The 16,730-nt window shown below is 43.0% G+C and overlaps 1 protein-coding gene across 1 annotated transcript in view; it reads left to right on the plus strand.

Moving 5' to 3' along the window:
• The window catches only part of micu3a (mitochondrial calcium uptake family, member 3a), a 60,924-nt gene that overhangs the window by 20,963 nt on the left and 23,231 nt on the right, over positions 1-16,730 (plus strand). Inside the window, exons 5-9 of the mRNA XM_017685053.2 lie at positions 2,424-2,471; positions 7,621-7,703; positions 8,004-8,075; positions 12,764-12,805; positions 14,969-15,067. Coding sequence (XP_017540542.1) covers positions 2,424-2,471; positions 7,621-7,703; positions 8,004-8,075; positions 12,764-12,805; positions 14,969-15,067 — 344 coding nt within the window. The remainder of the gene's footprint in view (positions 1-2,423; positions 2,472-7,620; positions 7,704-8,003; positions 8,076-12,763; positions 12,806-14,968; positions 15,068-16,730) is intronic.

Genomic DNA, 16,730 nt, shown 5'->3' on the forward strand with positions numbered 1-16,730 from the left:
CGTTACCATGTTAAGTTGCAAAGCTGCCAAAGCGAATGAAATGATCATACATCAGTCTGTTAACCAGTGAGGGACACGCTCACGAGAACACGGGTGAAAAATAACAGCAAATTAATTCAAAAGAGTTCAGTCCAGCCAAAAGGACGTTTTTTAGCCAAAATATTCTTTCTCTGTTCTATATGTTCTATGTATGTTAATCCAGACTAAGCATGGCTTTAGGAGTAAAATGGAACTTCATTTTGGACAGCTGAGTGTTTTATTTTATTATTATCATGTCATTATATCTTCAGTATAATTGGTATGGAGAGGTCAGTTCAGGTCATTTTTCCGGCAGAATATCCGAAATGATTATTGGGTTCGAATCGGGTTGAGCTTGGACAGATTCAGGGACGAAACTTTTAGATTAAGCTCTCGTACAAACAGTAATACCTTCACTATGTATTTAACTGTTCACAGGGGCGCACGGCTCCGGTCCTGGACGGCGACCAGCCAGGACAGTTTGGTGATTTACCTACTCAAACACACCTGATTACACTTATCTGTTAATTGGCGGGTCTGTAAATATAGGGGAAACCTCCCAACTTTGCTGGATGCCAGGCCTCCAGGGCCAGAGCTGTGTACCCCTGTAGTAGAAGTTTGTGCTGTTGATATCACTACTTTACCAATGTGCCAGTCAACTCTTCCTCAGCTGTAGCGTTTTTGTTATACACCAGTCAGGAATAACATTCTGACCACCTCCTTGTTTCTACACTCATTGTCCATTTTATCAGCTCCACTTACTGTATAGCTGCACTCTGTAGTTCTACAGTTACAGACTGTAGTCCATCTGTTTCTCTGATACTCTGTTAGCCTGTTCTTCAGTTGTCAGGACCCCCATGGACCCTCACAGAGCAGGGTGGTGGATCATTCTCAGCACTGCAGTAACACTGACGTGGTGGTGGTGTGTTAGTGTGTGTTGCGCTGGTCTGAGTGGATCAGACACAGCAGTGCTGCTGGAGTTTTTAAACACCTCAGTGTCACTGCTGGACTGAGAATAGTCCACCAAACAAAAATATCCAGCCAACAGCGTATGGCTGTTGTCATATAACAAACTGCACAGGTGAACCTGGTTACAATTCCGGGGATTGCGGGCGTTGATAGGAACACAAATACGAGCCAGAGGTCACGAGTTCCCGGAGACTCCTGGGTAATGGAGTCTGAGTCGGACTCATGGTCTCCCGTTGCGAGCTGGGAAAGGGTGTCCTTTCGGGAGTTCGTCGGATGCGTGAAAAGCAGCAGCGTGAGACGCAGCAAAACACTTTTGGAGCAACGCTGAAACTGAATATATGCTTCACGAAATAAAAGATTTAAATATTGTTCATCTTCTAGATGACATAAGTTCATATTTCCAGGTAAAATTGCGCGATGTTTAAAAAAAAGCCGCAGCCTGAAGTTTGAGTTTCTTGTTACGTTTGCGTCGCGTCTTCTTCGGTGAGTTTACTGGCTGGTTGCAGAGCAGAGATCTGATTACTGTCTGACTCATGTAGACCTGGAGTTTCCCCATGATCTGATTACTCAAGTGCGTGTAAACACATTGATCAGATTACTGACAGTTATCAGATTATTAAGTGCATGTAAACACACCCAATGATGTTGAGGTTTGGACTCTGGGGTGCTGAAACTCCAGCAGGTTATTTTGTTTAATTTACAGATATTTTTTTTGTTGCTGTCTCCAGTTTTGAAACAGTTTTGTCTTTTTTTTTTTCTTTGACTTTCCCATTTCTCTTAAAAGCTAACGGCCGTTTTGATTGGAAAAGTAAAGGGTGGTCTCAGTTTTTTTTTTTTTTACCGTACTGTGAATGTATATATGTTAGTACATATTAGTACATACATCCTTGTCCGACCCTGCAGCACTGGCTACCTGTGGGCAGAGCACGGAGAGGTCATTTGTATTGTATATTGCAGCATGTGGTGGTTGCAGTAGTGGAAAACAGCATGAACGTGTGAAGTTTATGGTGTGTTTACATGGAAGGTGGCAGTTGGAGGGCTGGTGCCACCCGAGACTTTGAGTTTTCATGTCGCCCCTGGGTGTGTGGGCCAAATGAAGGCCAGCCTCACTCGGTCTGCAGAGGCACCTTTTTAGATCTTATCGTCATGAAAGGAGGGATTACTCATGTCCCGCCGAGGAGAGAAGCAAAAAGTTCCGCCGCAACTCCATCTACCTCCGCGAGGCCCCCTGAGCTTTGAAAATCAGTAAACATTTTAATCCGGCCTTCAGACAGGCCGCCGGCCCAGGTTTCCAGGTTTAGATGGCACTCGGGAGAGAAGACGGAGAGAGGGAAGGAGAGAGGAGCGGGCGAGCGAGCCATTTGGGTGGGGGGGGTTTGTTAGTAAGTTACTGTACATTAGCAGAATGAATGTGACCCTTTGATCTTCTCTGGCAGGAATCATCTCTTACACGGAGTATCTCTTCCTGCTGTGCATCCTGACAAGTGAGTATTAACCTCTCTTTGTCGTCTCTCTGTCTTTCTGTCCATTTCTGTCCTTCTTTTGCTGCTGTCTTCCTCTCCATTTGTCTTCTCTCTCTCACTTTGTCTAGCTCATTTTTTCCTCTCTCTCAATACGACCAGCCTCCATTTCCTAATATAAAGCCAAATCCTGACTTATGGCTGGTAAACTTCGCAGCCAAGGCCCACCCAGACTATCCTGAGAGAGAGAGAGAGAGATGATAAAGAAGATAAATAAGAGATAAATGCGAAAACTCAAAAGGAAAGCCATCACAGGTCTGTTTATACACCCAGAATAACCATGTTTTAAAGTCCCTGGAAACACAGTATAAAATATTGTAGAAATATAGTGAAACATTGGCTTCTACAACCTGCCTGGGTGTGGCCTAATATTCTAATAAGCATGCTACACCAGGTCACAGATGAGCTAGCTTAATGGCTCAGTTATGCTTGCTAGGTTAGCTTTCGCTTGGTTGTTAGCTTTGTCTCTGTATGTTTCTCTGACAAACACACAGACACCGTAGTGGGGGGTAGGGTTGTTAAAGCTGGGTGGGTGGGACAACCCAACCAAGCCCCACCCCAAGATTAGGATCGCCCAGTTTACATCGAAAGAGGTGCATTTTAGCAAAATACATTGCCCATTTATTGGACATAGGAAACACAGGTCACAGCTTACACACGTATATTGTGAACTCACAAAATCAAGATTAGCCTACTTAGAAAATATGAATTTAGGTTCCCTGGGGATTTATAGAATTAGCCTAGCAAAAAATCAGATTCACAGTTTCCTCTTTTACACCAAATGTAGTCAATCACCCATGTTTGCTTCTATATTTACACTGGAGCTACGAGGCTAACGTAGCTAACAATTCATTGATCTTCTAAGCCGCTTTTCCTCAGTGGCTGTGGAGGGAGCTGGAGCCTATCCAAGCGCTTAACGGCCGGGAAACACCCTGGACAAGTCACCAGTCCATCGCAGGGCAGACCCACACATTCACACCTAGAATTTAGTGTCTCCAACTGGCCTGACTTTGGACTGTGGGAGGAAACCCATGCAGACACGAGTAGAACATTCAAGCTCCACACAGAAAGGACCCTGATTGCCCGGTCGGGGATTCGAACCCAGGCCCTTCTTGCTGTGAGGCGAATGAAAGCCTCTTAGCGTTGTGCTAACTGCATGTCTGAATCAACACACACTTGCCCCAAACCGTGTTGAGTTGTTCATTGGTTTCTGACACTGTTCGACACACTGCTCTTTGTAAATGTGGACAATAAAAGAGCAAGCAAATGAATGACTGACAGACCTATGTGCTCAGAACAGATATTCTTGAGATATTTCAACTCACTTGAAACTCAGTCGCAACCGTTGCAAGCGTCTCAACTTTGTGAATCTAGTTTCAGTCAACAGCCAATCAGAACGATCACGTCAACTGAATTCACCACATCAGTGGACAAAAAACCCCCCAGAAAACTAAATAAGAGATGGTTTATTGGGCAGTTGAAATTGAGACCCCTTGGGCCTGACTGACCCAAGCTGGGTGGTTTTTAATTTTGTCAGTTTTCTGAGCCAGTCCTTCAACATGAGCTCTCAAAGTGTTTCTGTGACCAGTGGAACTAACCCACCAGCTAACACTAACAGGCATTTAAACAATGCAGTGTATCAAAAACTGAATGAAACAAATAACCAAATGTGTTGTGTGGCACTTTGAGTTGCTTCGTGTTGCTGTCAAGTTGCATGGAAATGATGTTGCATGAAAAGTTTCACTATGTAAAGTCAACCTATAAACAGAAAACGTCAAAAAAATATAGTCTGTGTTGCAAGTTTTAAGTATATAATAATCAGTAGTTTTTTTTGTTGTTTAAATCATGTTATGAGCAGTTTGCTGCCTTAAGTGCTGGAATCTTGCAACTGCACGAAACACAGTTTCATGCTAATGCAAAGGCTGCTTTACATGACTCCTGGTAGTGGTTTAGCTTGTCACTCATGCTCATGAAACACATGCTGATGACTATAAGCTGGGGTTTGAATTTGTGTTTTAAGCTTAGTCGATATGCACTCGCAAAATAGCCTCCAGTCTCCTCACTAATGTTGGTGACTTGAAGATCCTGTTGGTGTTGTTTTTAGCTGTGACATACTTTTGTTTTTGTAGATAACGTTGTGTCATACAGTGCCAGAAACCACATGAGGAAGTCTATGTGAGATTACTGACCAGCTCCACTTGGATGAAGGGATGGAATTTGCTTATTGGTGGGATATAAGCTTCCATTCCTTACTTCATGTATAGCTGGGCAATAAGACAATATTTATCATCATAAATTACATCGCAGTGTGTCACAATATCATAGAAATCACTTCCGAACAGCATAATTAGTGTCCTGTGTAATTGGGTTTAGTGCAGCACCATGTGTGAAATGTTGAAAATGATAGTATTTTAAAATGTGGTACTACTGACCAACAGAGACTATTTGAAAGAGGTACACATGGAGTTTTAAACACTGTGTCCACTCACTGTCCACTCTATTAGACACTCCTACCTTGTCTGTCCACCTCGTAGATGTAAAGTCAGAGACGACAGCTCATCTGCTGCTGCACAGTTTGTGTTGGTCATCCTCTAGTCCTTCATCAGTGGACACAGGACGCTGTCCACAGGACGCTGTTGGCTGGATATTTTTGGTTCTCAGTCCAGCAGCAACACTGAGGTGTTTAAAAACATCAGTGTCACTGCAGTGCTGAGAATGATCCACCACCCAAATAGTACCTGCTCTGTGAGGGTCCATGGGGGTCCTGACCACTGAAGAACAGGGTAACAGAGTATCAGAGAAACAGATGGACTACAGTCTGTAACTGTAGAACTACAAAGTGCAGCTATACAGTAAGTGGAGCTGATAAAGTGGACAATGAGCGTAGAAGCAAGGAGGTGGTCATGATGTTATGCCTGATCTGTGTATTAAGTATTCATATTTCAGCAGGAACGTATATTCAGCTGAAAATTACAAAAAAGCCTCTGACACGAATTAAATATCCAAACTCTCAGTATTTATTTTGTCCAGCCTTTGGTTTTGTGCACTCTACTGCCACTTTAACTCTTCCATCTATTTGGTCTTAAAACCAACCAGTTCCAGCCGTCCTCCAAACAAAATGCTGCTCCATGACACTCATTCATTCATTCACCTACTCCTAAATTGAAAAAACAGGAGTTACTTAATAATTACTAAAAGCTGCAGAGACAACGGGCCTCCTAACAACCACCTGGAAACTGCCCCCATCAGATAAACAGCCCTTAAAGCTTTCATCTTTGAGAGAGAGGAGAACATCAAGCTGCTTCAGATCTGAAAACATCCACAGGTGTTTCTGTCCATCCTTCCACTGTGAGAAGACCACTCAGCGCTGTGGGTCTGAAAGGACGTGTAGCTGATCAAGAAGAACCTCACTGAGAAAAGGAGACGGACACATCAAACAAAGAAGCTGAACGATGGACTGACCACCCCAGAGTCCAGACCTCAACACCACTAAATGGGTTTGATTACTTCAGGAAATGATGGAGACTGAACTTTGGAGGTGTGTCTGCAGATTCTTTGAGGAGCTGAAAGTCCGGAAAAGAACAGAAGCTGTAATAAAGGTAAAGAGTGACGCATTAAATACTGAATAATTAGGATTACTAACGTATCAGGGCTTCTGCGTTGTTACGCTGAAACACAAATAACTTGTGCTTCATGGCCGTTTTAACGGTGTGTTTTCTCACTGAGCAAAGCGGTTAAAGGCATATTTAACAAGTCTGTTTCATCTGTTTATTTGTTTTTGCACGTTTGCTGTGCATTCTTTCTGAGTAAGCTGGGGCATTGTGGAGCTGTTGAGTTGAAGTCTAGGCTTTAGAGAGCGTGTCGTCACCCTCTCCTGCTGCGCTGAAGGACTTCAATCAGCAGCACAGCTAGAACACGGCGGCCCTACCTGCGCGCGCCCTGATCCGCCGTTCCCACGGCAACATAACACCATGGAGACATGCGGCCCTTGACAAGTTCAAAAACACACCTGGAGAATGTGATGAAAGGAGAAGTGCAGCGCGAGAGAGCTTGGGGCACCGAGACCCTACTGATCAGCTCTGCGGTCATAATCAGCAAGCAGCAGGAAGCAGACGCAGGAGACCGTGATGTGAAAAGATGGGATCAATGTGGAGGTTTCAGTCTGGGAATTATGGGAATCAGTTCTTCTGGATACACAGTGTTTATTCCAGATTTCTAAAACGTTCCATTATAGGCTGCTAAATGAAAGGCGTGTATACACACCGATCAGGCCCAACATTCTGACCACCTTATTGTCCACTTTATCAACTCCACTTACTGTATAGCTGCACTTTGTAGTTCTACAGTTACAGACTGTAGTCCATCTGTTTTTAAACACTGTGTCCACTCACTGTCCACTCTATTAGACACTCCTACCTTGTCGGTCCACCTTGTAGATGCAAATCAGAGACGACAGCACATCTGCTGCACAGTTTGTGTTGGTCGTCCTCTAGTCCTTCATCAGTGGTCACAGGACGCTGCCCACAGGACGCTGTTGGCTGGATATTTTTGGTTGGTGGACTGTTCTCAGTCCAGCAGTGACACTGAGATGTTTAAAAACTCCAGCAGCACTGCTGTGTCTGATCCACCCTGTGAGGGTTCATGGGGGTCTTGACCACTGAAGAACTGGGTAAAGGGGGGTAACAGAGTATCAGAGAAACAGATGGACTGCAGTCTGTAACTGTAGAACAACAAAGTGCAGCTGTACAGTAAGTGAAGCTGATAAGATGGACAATGAGCGTAGAAACAAGGATGTGGTCATGATGTTATTCTTGATAGGTGTATAACAGTAAAGCATATTTATATTACCAACAAACTTTCATATTTTGCTCTTTAAAGCTTTAAAATTTGAGATAATTGCCACCGAGTGGGGAGATGTGCACATATCTTTTCCTGTTGTTGGACATTACTAGATTTCGTTTACATCAGAATAGAGCGAATGTTGCGTGACAATTTCAGTCAGAGACTAATCCACCAAAAACACGGTCATCTAGGCAGCTAAATGACATCATAACAAGGTACGTTATCACATTATGGCAGCCAAATTTACGCCACGCTTGTCTTTCTTCCCCAGAGCCTCATGCTGGCTTTAAAATCGCTTTCAACATGTTTGATGCTGACGGCAACCAGATGGTGGACAAGCAAGAATTTCTAGTGGTAAGAGAATGTACATCTTTCAGCCACCGAATGTCTGAGTCTGACTCATCCTCTGTTTATGATGACCTCATCAAATCGAGTCCATCAACACTTGCCCTGAGATACTTCATGAAAGCAGACCTCTGGGAAGCCTAGCCCACTATGCCTGGACGCCAACTCTAAATAGAAAATGACAATGTATTGAAGATGTTACTGACTTATGTATATGTTAATATTGATTAGTCACTAATGAACTTATTATGTTGTAAAACCCAAAAAAGTACCTACCAAACCCTGAGCACCCCATGTCCCCTCTTCCAGCTACAGGAAATCTTCCGGAAGAAGAACGAAAAGAGGGGAAGGAAGGGGGACTCAGAGAAGTCAGCCCAGCTGGTAAGAAGATGGCTCTTCACAAAATCAGAGGAAGGGTCAGCTGTGTGGTGGAGGTCAGATCTGAAAGGGAGATCCGGTTAGGAAATGGTTATTGGAGCTGGAAGTTGGATCAGGAGATAAGCGTGGAGTTAAGAGATGAGTCATAGATCAGGAGGCTGCTGTTGAATCAGGAGGTGGGTGTTTGAGGAGATTGAGTGATGGAGTGATGGATTGAGCCAGGATATGGGCACTGGGTCAGAGCATGGATTTTGGAACAAGAAGGAGGTGTTGAGTTGAGTGTTCAGAGGGAGAACATTGTGATCAGAGATGTTGGGTCTAGAGTTGGTTGTTGGATGTGTGTCAGGAGATGGGTAATAGTATACAACGGTAGCTGGATAGCTGCCCAACCTCTTGTGGTGCATTCAAATGGTCTTCGTAAACCTGTAATTTTACCACAAGGAGATTGAGGTGAACTAGGTGATGAAGTCATAAATAGAGCCAACACAACCCAAGTTGCAACCTTAATTGTTCTCGGCTACCACAAAGGCATGTGTTTTTTCCAATTTTGATATTCAAATAATACGAATGGATGTTCAAATATTCAGATTTTTAAACGCGCACTGACATATACATATGTAACTAAAATGTTAGTCGGAAAAATGTCTTTTCACTGTTTCTGGTCCTAGCTGTCGTGAGCTGGAGTAGACAGCCTAGTGGATAAGTCACAGCAGAGCTGGCCAATGTGTAGCAACGTATACTATAATATACCTATTCACTTGTATATTACCTATTCTAAGTGAAATTGGCACATTTTCAGTCTTGTTAGAACAAAAAAAAAAAAAAATCAACATTCATATGTTTGAATACTGGCACCTAGAGTGGTCAAGTAGTCGAGTACCAATGCACATTTCTAATAGCATACAAACCCAGTAGACCAAGCTTGCATTGGTCCTTTATAGCAAATGTACACATTGTTCACACTAGGGCTGGGCAGTACCCTCTTAACAAAGATGGTTCTTCAAGAGTTTTTCAGTAAAGGCATGGGTTCTATTTACAATCATGAGTTCTGTATAGAATCACTTCATGCTTAAATTAAGATTAAATGACCCTTATTAGTCCCACAACAGGGAAATTTCACCTCCGCATTTAACCCATCACTGCAGTGAAACACCACATACACACTAGCGAACACACACTAGGGAACAATGAGCACACTTGCCTGGAGCGGTGGGCAGCCTTATCCACAGCACCCGGGGAGCAGTTGGCGGTTAGGTGTCTTGCTCAAGGGCACTCCAGTCACGTAGTGTCGGCTAAGGGAATCAAACCGGCAACCTTCCGGTCACAAGGCTTGGTTCCCTAACCTCCAGCCCAAGATTGCACCCATAAATGGCTCTTTGCATGGTGAAAACCTGAAAACCTTTTTGAAAATAGTTCTGTAGAAGGGTTTTATTATTGCTACAAGCTTGACATGATTACAAAAGACGATCCCTTTTTGGTTTTATATAACATTTTTAAAAAGCTTCTGTTAAAAAACCTCCAACACATTCTCCATCAATCTGAAGAATAATTTCAAAGAACCATTTAGGCATGAAATGGTTCTGTATAGAGCTTATGGTTCTAAATATAACCATAGCCAATATAACTTTACTAAAAACTCTTGAAGAACTCTTGAAGTCTTTAAGTGTGAACAGTTCTAAATTATTTTAAAATGATGCTAATATTTAAAAACGATGGCAGCATTTCAAAATTATGTTTTGTCAAATTTCTATTCAACCTTTGAACGGCTTAATAAAATTCCATCCCTTTTTGCTCACTGATTGGTGTGGGGGGGGGGGGGGCTTACAGATAAAAAGTTAGAGCCAGAAAAAAACCTCAGCGAAACTAAGCGTGATAGTCGTTCAGTGACAGATAAGAGCTACACTCACCACAGAACACGTTTGATTTTGGCTTTTACCTAGACGCCAGTCACTGGATTTTGTGTTGTCTTCTAAACGGGTATCATTTTAACGTCAGTTAGCTGGAATCAAACCTGTGCTGTAGTGTGTGGCACATAAGGCCAAGCTCTTCTTAGCTTAGCCAAAATGCTACAGCCCCATAGACCACAACAGGTTCGATTTCTGTCATTCCAGCAACAGTCGCTTCTCTTTTAGTCTCCAGGCAGTAGGTTTTATTATATACGCTTGTGTCAGCAGAGCAGCAGTTAATCAGAATCAAACCTGTACTGTGGTGTGCAGCACCGCTTGCTAAGCTAATAAGTTAGCCAATCAGGCTAAAGATCCAAACACCATAAAACAGGTTTCATTTCACTTTTTGGCCCCTTCAGCACCAGCTGTTTGACTTAACTCCCTCAGATTTGAGCTATTGCTATCTGAACTTCAGTTAGACAGAATCAAACATATCATGCTAGCTAAGCTAATGCTAACCAGCTCCTCTCTCCTGGTTAGCAGCACTGTTTAGCGAATGTTAGATAGAGTGTTTGACGTTTACTGAATGAAAGCTTGAAAACTGCACTGTGCTGGCTTATTTGGTCACCATGGAAGCCAACAACAATTTCTGGTCATTTCCGAGTTTGACATAATGCAGGATAAGATGGCATAAAAGCAGGACTGATACAGGACGAGACGGCCTTTAATGTCACTTGTGACGTTTTATGCCTCTCCCCCTTAGAAGACCATAATACAGGAATATTTGGAGATGGTTTGAAGGTATGAAACTCGTGGATACGGCCCACCCCTAACATGGTGAAACTATCAGTTGCTGAATGCCACCCCAAGAACCGGTGGTTACGAATCGGTGACAGTTTTCTGACTTTATTAATGCACCATTATGGTCTTTTTAGATGATGCGTTGAGTCGTTCGCTGACACAAGTCATTTGCTGTTTAGATCCTATATGTATGAGATGTTGGTTTGCTTGAGCATTCAGAGCCAAGAGTCCAGAGGAGTATAATGTGTTTTGTGCATCAAGGATCCAGAATGGCTGCAGTCCTCCAGTATTTCATGGATGGATGACATCTCTCATGAGCAGATGGTGTAGGACCATGTAAACAAGAGGCTCTGAGGAGGAGATAAAAGGGACCAGTAGAGTTCTGCAGCATTAACTTCGCACACACTGAACAGACTGATGTTTTTTCTACTTTGACTGAGGAATGTTGTTTAAACTGATATAAATCCCAAATGACTTTTTTTTTTTTTTTTTTTACAGTGAGAGAAATACCCTTTTTGCTGTGTGTGTATATTTTTTTGCCATGGTAACCAACATCAGTGCCATTGTGGTTCGCTGAATGAAGAGTGAATATTTTCACTGTTATTTTAAGCGTGCTAGCAATCCAGCCAACACACAGAGGATTACTATCTGCGATATATTAGCCACAGTCTGCTATAAAAATGCTGTTTGGCCTTGTAACGCTTCAGAAAAGTGCATTTTAGTGAATTCATTATGCCCATTCCATTCAACCTAATTAGAAATTCAATGGGGAACCCTCAGGGCCTTCTGAGGTCTTCAGAGAAGGTTTAGACCTATTGTATTTAAACGGCTACACATACTGAGTTCCATCACCATGATACAGTAAATACACTAATGTGAGAAAAGGCCTTCTGGAAGTTCTACATATGTCACTAACTGTTAATACAAGCCGTAGTTTAACCAAGTTTCTGTTAGTTGTTAGGAGTGGAAAGCAGCAGCAGAAGCTCCGACAAGACTCTTTAATGAAAGAGTTACTATAAAACTGATACATCCAACGTACAATATAAGTTAATGCTTGGTGTAAACTCCAGATAAAACAAACAAAATGTATTTTACGGGCTTCGGATGTTTTAAGTAGTACACAGATACTACAGCCAGATTAATTTGAAAGAGGCCCCGACTATTCTGTTGTAACTTCCATTAGGACGATGCAATCTGAAACAAAAAATTACGCTACAAATCTTGAGGTATGTATAATTGATTATATTACATATGATGCTGGAAGTGATCTCCGGTTTCTGCCAGACACATTTCAACGTGTTGATCCATGTTCCTGAAGGTATTGGCAAGCAATAGAGAGGGCAGATTAGCTGTCTGGTGCCTACCTCATTACTTCAACACAGGGCCACCCATTACTACAGTCACTGATGAGTTTAAATACAATAAACATTACAATTCTATTGAATAAAAATGAACAAACAACTACAGACTTGTTTTTTTCTGTTCTCAGAAATCATCTGACCTTCCCTGAAGGCATAAAAGGCCCTGAGGGTTACCCCCTGGAGCATGGATAGGCCATTTACAAAGTCAGATCTGAGTATCAGTGAAAACCTTCTACCAGACGTCCAAACTAAGGCCCAGTTTCCCAAAAGCATTTTAGTGTTAAAATCATATAAATTGGTAGAGAGAGTATTCAGGGTGATGATTGCTCTTAAGAATAATATTTGTGGCAAGATGCTTTTGGGGAAACCCAGCCCCATTCCGTTCTATTTGCCTAATAAATCCATCAAGGGTCTTGACAAGACAGTGTGGTAATAAAGGCAGTGGTTTGTCCCATTAGGCTGAATTCATTCTACCTGAGAAGCACCGTAGGGGGTCTCTGAAAGAGAAGAAGTGTAAATGTTTTCCTTGTCTTGTTTAGCCACTTTCTCTCCTTGCATGTTCTAACCTGTTCCTCTCCTTCCTCCCTTCTCTTCCTCTTCTTCCACCTCTCCGAACACTGTGGCCTCTCGTCCGTGTGTGTAGAGCATGCAGCTCTATGGATATCAGGTTGCCCCCGTCAACAGCGTATGTATCACCCTGGCCAACCCTGAGCCCTTTGACCTCTGGCCTCTGTGTTAGATGTGAAATTTGGGGGGGATGTGGTGGGAAAAGAATAGGGAGTGCATTAGAGTATCACTACCTGATCTGCGTCCCCGGTCTGATTTGTACTGCAGTAACCTGTAATGTAAAGCTGTAATGTAATGTAATGCTATAAAATTAATAGTGCGGATAGAACGGAGGTTCCCAACCAACCGAAGCGCAGACCTGTACAAAGCCGTGGGTTATTTGACACTGGCAGTGTCTGTACGTTGTTGCTAGTCAACCTCAAAAGCCTGAAATAATATAAAAGAAGTATTGGGTCAAATTTCACGGTAGTTTTTCTGAACATGTCATACATTTTTATGTATTACTATCATACACACACACACACACACACACACACGAGGTCTGGCTTGATGTTTAGGCCTCAGATACAAAAGCAGCAATATGCTGATGAAGATATGAAACAGAACAGTAGTAGACAATTCACGTATGTCCTCGAATGTCCTTCACCTGAGTTTTCTCTTGAATACTCTTTCAGCGCGCTCACAGCCGATGGATTTATCCATTTAGGGGTCCGAAGCACAACCTGCATTACAAAAACCCCACGTTACATACAATTACAGAGATCCCGCCATTGCCCAAAATTTACAAAAGGGATATTTATTGTAGTTAACGTTATAATGCTTTATTTTTTTTTTATTTAAGGTTTATTCTTGCCATCAGAGCAAGAAGCCCAACAAACCCAGTGAAGACAAGAATGAAAACAATACCAGGATAAGAATATGATGTATGCCGCTACATAAAATACAGTTTCATCAGCACTGGGATGATCACCACTGCTTCAAGTCCACTGTGTGTGTGGTAACAAAGAGAAGGTAACAAATGAAGCTGTGAAGCCAACCGATTACTTCACCATAGGAAACAAATGGCAAATCCTAGGCTAGCTGTTCACCAAGAGATCATCGATTTGTGCTCCCCAAGCAAACCACGAAAACTATAATGGGCTGTGGTTCGGTCGGCACCTTTAAAGAGGTTGGGAACCCTCGGGATAGGGCACCATTGCAAAATGTAGCATAGTGCACTGATACATGGCAATGGTACAGATGTACGGTGCAAACCAGGCATGGGACGCAAATGTGTAAACAGTGAAAAGAGACAGCCTTTGGGACTGGTAACCACAAGTGGCGCAGGGAGACTTGACCTCCAGGGTCAAATAAAAGTTTCAACCAAACCTAGGTAATTTGATTCCGATTGATTTTTTTTTTAACGGTAACAAGTCCGTTGCAAACTTCATCTGCGGGTGGGTGGCGGAGCTGAGGGGGTTGGGTTTGACTGATTCTAAGTGGAGATGGACTGAAAGGAATTGTGGCTGCAAATGTGTTTTCTATTGAGCCAGCACCAACAGCACCGAGAGTCTTTCAAAGCACTTAGACTGACTCTGTGACCTTTCCTCACACACACATACACAGACAGAAGCTGAGCTGGTGGTCCCTCTGTGATGTTTGGACAAAGTGGCTTCCAGGGGGAAAGGGAGGGGAGAGGAGAGGGAGGGTGTCTAGGGGAACAGGGATACAAAAAGAAAGGTGCATGTAAGTGAAAGACACAGTGAAACTGTTTGGCATTCTGCACAGATCTGACCATTGTGAGGAATCCCAATTAAAATTCTTCTAGCATTGTAAGATCATGGCGATGGGAGTAAACGAAAGAGGAGTCCGCCTGCTGGGCTACTGAAAAACACATTAGTTTCATGTTGATCGTTTCACATTTGCTCCAGTGGGGCAAAACTCATTAGCTTCATGTTGATAATTAGTCCAGTTTCAAGTGGGACATATTTCATCCAAATTAACCTACAACTTGAAATTGCCTGAAAAATGGATTACATTAATGAACCACTTTGACAGATGCCACTTTAAAAGTTGATGACAGTTGATGCCGATGAGAATCCTTTTGCCTGAAGGCTCCTTAGCCGATGAATCTAACAACACAAAACATCTTTAATAAATCTCATCTAACCTTGATTAGCATAAAACTAACAGTCCCTCTTCTTTTTTCCCTTTGTTTTATGCATCCGTTTCTTCTTTTGAGCACATGGCTAGCCATGCTAACTCGCTAACAGCTGTCCCTGTGATGCCGAACCTTCCGCAGGCGATGAAAAAAGACAGCCAAGAGGAGTTTGTGGCGCGGAGCTACTGGGACATGTTGAGACGGGGCGCCAGCCAAGCCCTCTTTTCTGACCTGGCAGAGGTACAGCTTCAGCCCTCTGTCCCAACACACTCTCATCCCTCACTTATTTTTTCATTTATCCCTCGATTCCATGTGTCATGGATGTGAACCAGCTCCTGGAGGACGCACAGTGGTGTGAAGTGGTTCCTAAGCCTTGTCCTGTAGTACCTTTGACTGGCATATTTTGTCGCCTAACCTGTCCTAACAAATCAGATCCAATGAATCAGCTTTTTGGCAAGCCCTTCCTGAATTGAAACTGGTATGTTAAAACTGGGAAATCATTACATTGTGCTGGGCAGAGGTGCTCTAGGACCAGGGTTGGGACACCTGATGATTCCTATCCTAACATGGTGGTTCCCAACCAAGTCCTTAGGGACCTCCATATTGAACATTAGGGATGTTTTTACCATAGGAACAATGAACCTTTTCAGGAATTATGGAACTTCTCGGGCCCATTTCCCAGACATGGATTAAGCTTAGTTTTAGCTTGGGCTGAATGGAAGTGTCCATGGTGATAATGGTGAAACTGGCCTTTAGACATACTTCCACTGGGGGAACCAAGGCCAATTTTAGTTTCTGGGCCATAGATCTAAGAAACTCTTTAGATCTTACTGCAGAATAGATCCTTTTCTGTGGACCCAGAACTGTTGGGGTGGAGCCTGCAATACTAAGCTTTGCTGGCTGATTAAAAGCGTCACAAAAGCCTCTTATCTGACAAAAACAAGCAATGAAGAACTTGAGAAGTAGACACAGAGTAGGCAAGAATGGACATCTAGAGATTAAAGTGGGCCGATCAAGATGTGCGAGCATTTCTAGCATGTCCTCATCAACATCTGCGCATCTATTCTACACAAAGCAAAACAACAAAAGAAAATAACTTTGATCTCTGCCTCCGCATTTGCTGTGTTGCTGTACTTTTGCCTTGTACTCAAATAACGGTTCACATTAGGTACGTTTACCGCAGGAACTAGGAACGTTTTTAGGTTCCCAGGGACTTTTAGGCACATTTCCACTGGAAGAACCATTGCCTGGTTTGCATCTCTTCTGTTATTTTAGTTTATGTTTGTGGTTCCTACAGTGCAGTAGAACCGCAACACAGGAAGAGAAAGAACAGCACAGTTCTTGTTCAAAAACATCATGGACCGCTTAAGTTCCTCAGAAGCTCCCAGAACCTTGGTGGACCCTCTGCCCCAGCTCCCACCACTCTCGTACCATGACTCCAACTCTTTATTGCTTAGTGAAGGTGGGTTGGGAGTTGAGAGAGGACAAAAATATGGACTAACTGGAAGTCCATTAGGACTAGGTTGGGAAACGCACCTGATTCAGCTCAGGAAAACCCTCCGTTGAGTTGAATCAAGCATGTTAGGGCAGGAAAAGCTACAATCTATATAGTGTCCTGGGCCTTCAGCACCAGTAGCCTTTTTACTCACTTCCTTCTTTTCACACCTCTCTCTTCTGCTCTTCCATTCATCATCCATTTGTTTTTATCTTCTCCATTCCTCAGTTTTTACCCTCTTGTTGGATCCCAGAGTTTGCACCAATGTGGCAGTCCCATGGAAGGACCTAGAACTGCTTTTTGGAATTCAGGGTATCATTGTACTTGTAATTTGATGATGTCTATGTTGCTTTGTAGTTTTATGTGTAATCCTTGTGTTCGGTCAGTCTTGCACCATATGCCATCTTG

The sequence above is a fragment of the Pygocentrus nattereri genome, chromosome 22 (assembly GCF_015220715.1).
Source record: "Pygocentrus nattereri isolate fPygNat1 chromosome 22, fPygNat1.pri, whole genome shotgun sequence".
Taxonomy (NCBI): Eukaryota; Metazoa; Chordata; class Actinopteri; order Characiformes; family Serrasalmidae; genus Pygocentrus; species Pygocentrus nattereri.